Here is a 4,851-nt window from a genome sequence, read left to right as displayed (position 1 = left end):
ATGAAAACCTTCCAGCTGTGTTTTCCTCTGCCGTTGTTGCTGCAGCGGTCTGTGTGACGGCGGGAGCAGAGGGCTCTGTGAGCGGGCGGCTGGCCGGCCTCACACGCTCCTCCCGCGGGTTGGCACAGGCTTCTCCCGCAGCCACTTGCAGAGCTACTCAACTCCGAAAATATTCCTATAACTGTCAATATTCGAAATCTACACAGTTGATTTCTCACCTCAAAACTTCTCAGAAGTGGATTTAGTGATGAAATTCCATACGAAAACTGTAAAATATAAAACTTTCTGTTGCTGGCCTCTGTCTGGCGCACACAATGATGATGCAGTGAATAGTGACGATTCTCTCTGACCAATCAGCAGTCTGTCGTGTTTTCACGTTACATTTTAGTATCCCTCAGCTCGCTTGGAACCTCCACAGAGGTGAGGTGATACGAAAAAAAGTACCTGTAAGTAGGTACAGGTACAACATTTCTACAATGGAAAACCAATCAAAGGCGAGTTGAGCCAAAAGGCCTCCGCTCAGACTAGCTCGGTTTGAGGGCGTGCCTGACCCCCGCTAGCCGCTTGGCAAGCTTTATGAGGCGTTTTCATTGTGATGTCACAAGTAAAGGAAGTGAAGGGCTGGACTACAAACGAGCTGTTTTCAAGCGGTTCAGAGAAGAGCTTTCTGTGGGAGATGGGAACTCCCTTTGGGCTGGACTTTGGGCTTTTTCACTTTGCAAACCTGTTACATGCACAAAAAAGATATACAACTCAATAAAGGAGAAGGGAAAAAGCCAAAAAGCATAATACCACCACTTTAAGGTCATTGGAAAATATTCGAGGAATCATGATCATTTCGATGTCAATTTCAATGAACCTGTCTATTTTCACCTTTTCATTTGCAAAAAGAAAATTATTTCATGAAAATCTGCATTACAAAGGCTGTACCGCTGTGACCTGCCCTTATAGCCAGCAGCAAACAGGTGCAGCCGCGTGTGCTGGATGTGCCCTGCGCGCTCAGCAGGCTCCAGGGGCCATGAGGAGATCAACGTGACAGCCGGCAGCGCCTCATGACAACAAACACGGACTCAACACACTCATCCATGCACAGGTGCACATGGGAACACCACTGTCGATACTGGATTTCTGACCTCCAGACATGGAGACATATATATTGATATTTAAGCACTGCTGAATGTTTATTATTATCATTATTATTATTATTATTATTATCATTATTATTACTGTTGTTGTTGTTGTTGTTTTTGTTGTTGTAGTGGTATTAGCCTACTATTAGTGTCATTATCAATATGATTATTATGTTTTGTGGGAATTATGTCTAACTTGAAAGGAAAATAATAAGGCTTAAGAAGCTGCTATTGTTCCTACAAAATAAATGACATGTTGAATATAAAACTACAAATATAAAGACAATTGTTCACTGAGTGCAGAGCTCATGATGTTTATAAAACCTCAATGCATCATTAAACACTCATGAAGCACTCAGTTAAAGTGACGTTCACCGCACTTGATGACATTTCGTGGCATCACTGCTGTATGATAAACCTGTATATATATGTTATTTATGCTTATGGCTACTACTGCGTTTTAGTTGTGTTATTGTTTATTTCTATTGGCAGCAGGCTTGCTACCATACCCACTGCCCCAGACCTGTTGAACTTCTGCACGGCTCCGCTGCCTGCACGTTCCCAGAGCCGTGGCGAGCTCAGCCTTGTTTCCATACACTTCAGCATGGTGGTACACGGGATCCGACACGCGCCGCCCTTCTCTCTGACGTCCGCCGCCGTCCGCCCACTAAGGCTGCTTATCGGTAGAAAGTGGGCCGTCCCTCCGCCGAGGATACAGCGCTGTTTGACACGTGAGCCTCATGTGACAGAGGTAGGTCAGGCTGAGCTGAGAGTCAGAGGGTTTATTTAACTCGTCGCTCTGTCCTCCCCCACTTTCCCAACGCGCCACCAACAAGGTTGCCTTCCTTCTGCGGCGGGACCACGGCTTGGAAATCGCGGGGACTAACGTGAAACCATTTTCACACCCAAAATAACCGTTCGACTACATTAGCAAGACTAGTCTAAAATAATACATTTTTGGACCGTTTTTTAAAAGCATTTTAGTTTCACTAACTACTGCTTTACAACTTTTTGAATAAATGCGTGAATAAATGCGTATTTATTTGTAACTGCATTGGAACAGTACTTCGACTTTGACTGCGTAATTGGAGCAAAAAGAATGGAACGGATTCCAAGCGCGCAGCCACCTCCTCTGTCCAAACACCAGGCTGATGTGTCAGACGTGCAGGGGTAAGTTCTGTTTAGAAAAAAAATGTTTGTACTAGACCTTGTAGCCTTTTCCTCTAACGCACTTGATATAGTATTTATTCTGCACCTCACACTTCACCAAACCATTACCTCATACCTCACTGCTGTTCTCTTTCTCTTTTTTATGTCTTTAGGATGGATTTCCCGATGTATGTTTATAAACCCAGGCGAGGAATGAAGAGAGGAGAGGAGAGCAAGGTCAGTTTTTATTTTGACAAAACTTGTTATAACCATATAGTTTTTATTAAAGGGTGTGAACTTAAGGGAGGAATTAGGCTGGCAGTAGTCCTTTAGACCCATAAATGGTTGACCTAATTTCTGTTATGACATAACTCCTGGAGTCCTCCCTATCGGTGTGACTGCCTCTGATCATAAAGAGCTAGTAGCTGTGTGCTCTCAGATCAGCTGAATTAACCCACTGTTGTTTATTCTTGCAGGAAACCTACAAGCTGCCTCACAGACTTATTGAGAAGAAAAGGCGTGACCGGATAAATGAGTGCATCGCTCAGTTGAAAGATTTATTACCAGAGCACCTGAAACTCACGGTAAGTTCATGCTGTAGCTTGGAGGGATAATGGGATACGCTGTATTGAGTGGCACACACCATCGAGTGGCTGTTCAGTGGTATTACATCCTCTGAGCTGAGTGCGTCAGCAGTAAAGAGGATGTGTCCTCTGTCATGTGCAACTGTTTAAACTGAGGATTTTAATAATTCAGGTCAATCTGATTGAATGTAACTGTAATATAATTAATACTCCAGACTGCATATTATATATGAAATTTATATTATTCCATATTCTGTTAAACATTTCTTAATCATTATGTTTGCCTTAATGGTTGCTGCTTGTGATAATCTCGCAGATCATATGTACATGGGTAGTAAAGCTTAGTGTCTATGAGCTGTATAAGATGGTGTGCTGACTATGTGTGTTTCCTACAGACTCTGGGCCATCTGGAGAAGGCTGTGGTTTTAGAGCTTACACTCAAGCACGTGAAAGCCCTCACCTCTCTTCTAGAGCAACAGCAGCAGAAGATCCTCGCTCTGCAGAACGGCATGCAAATTGGTGAGCTGCACATCAATCATATTCACACACACACACACACACACACACACACACACACACACAAATATGCTTGTGAAACAGGATGGTTTTGTTTTACAGAATGTAAATTGACAAGATGAATACACAATGACAGGATTATGCAGGACTACGAGAAAATAAGTGCAGCTCTTTTTTGCTACTTCCGTGTCAAATGTCTGACTGTGTGGTTTCTTGTCGTGCTTACAGAGCAGCCTCCTGTCAGCCAGGAGAAGTCAGAGGAGATGTTCCGCTCTGGCTTCCACATGTGTGCCAAGGAGATTCTTCAGTATCTCGCCAATCATGAGACTGATGGAGACTTTGCGCCATCCCATGTGATCAATCACCTTCACAAGTTAGCTTCAGAGGTGTTGCAAAGTCCGGTCCGACCCCGCACCCCTCTCAGCCCTCGACCCCAGGAAATCCCTACCTACCACCAGCACCAAACTCACAAGGAGATTCCCACCAGCTTACCTCCTAAACCCAGCGAGGGCTACGGGAGGAACTGTGTGCCTGTCATCCAGCGGGCGTACGCTCCCCCGAGCAGCGAGCAGAGTGGCAGTGATACGGATACAGACAGCGGCTATGGGGGAGAGCTGGAGAAGACTGAGCCTGGGGCGCCACAGGGACGTCCAGATTACTACGGCCAGGAGAGCCAGCTGAAGCGAGCGCTGGGTGAGAGGCAGAGCTCCAGCATCAAGCAGGAGGATGACGAGCAGTTCCACAAACGACCCCGGGTGGAGTCGTCTGAGGATGAGCTGCTCTCAGGTGGAGAATCATCATCGTCCTCTAGCGGTTATGGGAGTTACATGAGCGTATCCCCCAACCATCCGCCTCCGCCACATCCCCTCTGCATGCCTTTCTACCTCATTCCACATTCTGCTGCCGCCTACCTGCCAATGCTAGAGAAATGCTGGTACCCCGGGGCCGTGCCCATGCTCTACCCTGGTGTGGGAGGCTCTTCATCCACCATGCCCAGCGAAAGACCGCCTCCACCTCAGCTAGTGTTGTCTCCCAGGGGAGGCTCTCCTGCCCCAGCCATATCTCAGACCCCCATGGACTCCCCTGCCCTCCTTCAGGCGCTGAAGCAGGTACCACCCCTCAACCTGGAAACCAAAGACTGAGAGATAAGAGAACAGGGGGGAGGAGATTATCCTGTTCTAGTGCCCAGGAGCAGAGACAGTAGTAGGAATGAGAACAAGACTGAGCCTTTCCATAGTCCATCCTCATACCTGTTCTCTGTTTCTCAGCCTGGAGGTCAAATAGCAAACAAGAGAACTTGTAGAAATGATCAAGAAGAGATGGAGGGGAAAGCAACATCCATCCGCACTCAGAGGATGCAAAGCTCTGGCTGAATGTTTAAAGCTCAGTGTTTTACTCAGTGCATATGTATCATAAACTGGGCCTGGGCCACACACACACACACACACACACACACACACACACACACGCGG

The 4,851-nt window shown here is 46.5% G+C and overlaps 1 protein-coding gene across 1 annotated transcript; it reads left to right on the top strand.

The window, feature by feature from the left end:
• The first annotated feature begins 1,894 nt into the window (after positions 1–1,894).
• LOC123987501 (class E basic helix-loop-helix protein 40-like) lies at positions 1,895–4,845 on the top strand. The gene is made up of 5 exons (XM_046076457.1): positions 1,895–2,300; positions 2,453–2,516; positions 2,756–2,863; positions 3,259–3,382; positions 3,608–4,845. Exons 1-5 carry the CDS (start codon positions 2,230–2,232, stop codon positions 4,519–4,521), a joined length of 1,281 nt encoding a protein of 426 aa, XP_045932413.1. The 5' UTR covers positions 1,895–2,229; the 3' UTR covers positions 4,522–4,845.
• Positions 4,846–4,851: the final 6 nt, after the last annotated feature.

This window comes from Micropterus dolomieu, linkage group LG18, assembly GCF_021292245.1.
Source record: "Micropterus dolomieu isolate WLL.071019.BEF.003 ecotype Adirondacks linkage group LG18, ASM2129224v1, whole genome shotgun sequence".
Classification (NCBI taxonomy): Eukaryota; Metazoa; Chordata; class Actinopteri; order Centrarchiformes; family Centrarchidae; genus Micropterus; species Micropterus dolomieu.
This window is presented reverse-complemented; position numbering and strand designations above follow the sequence as displayed.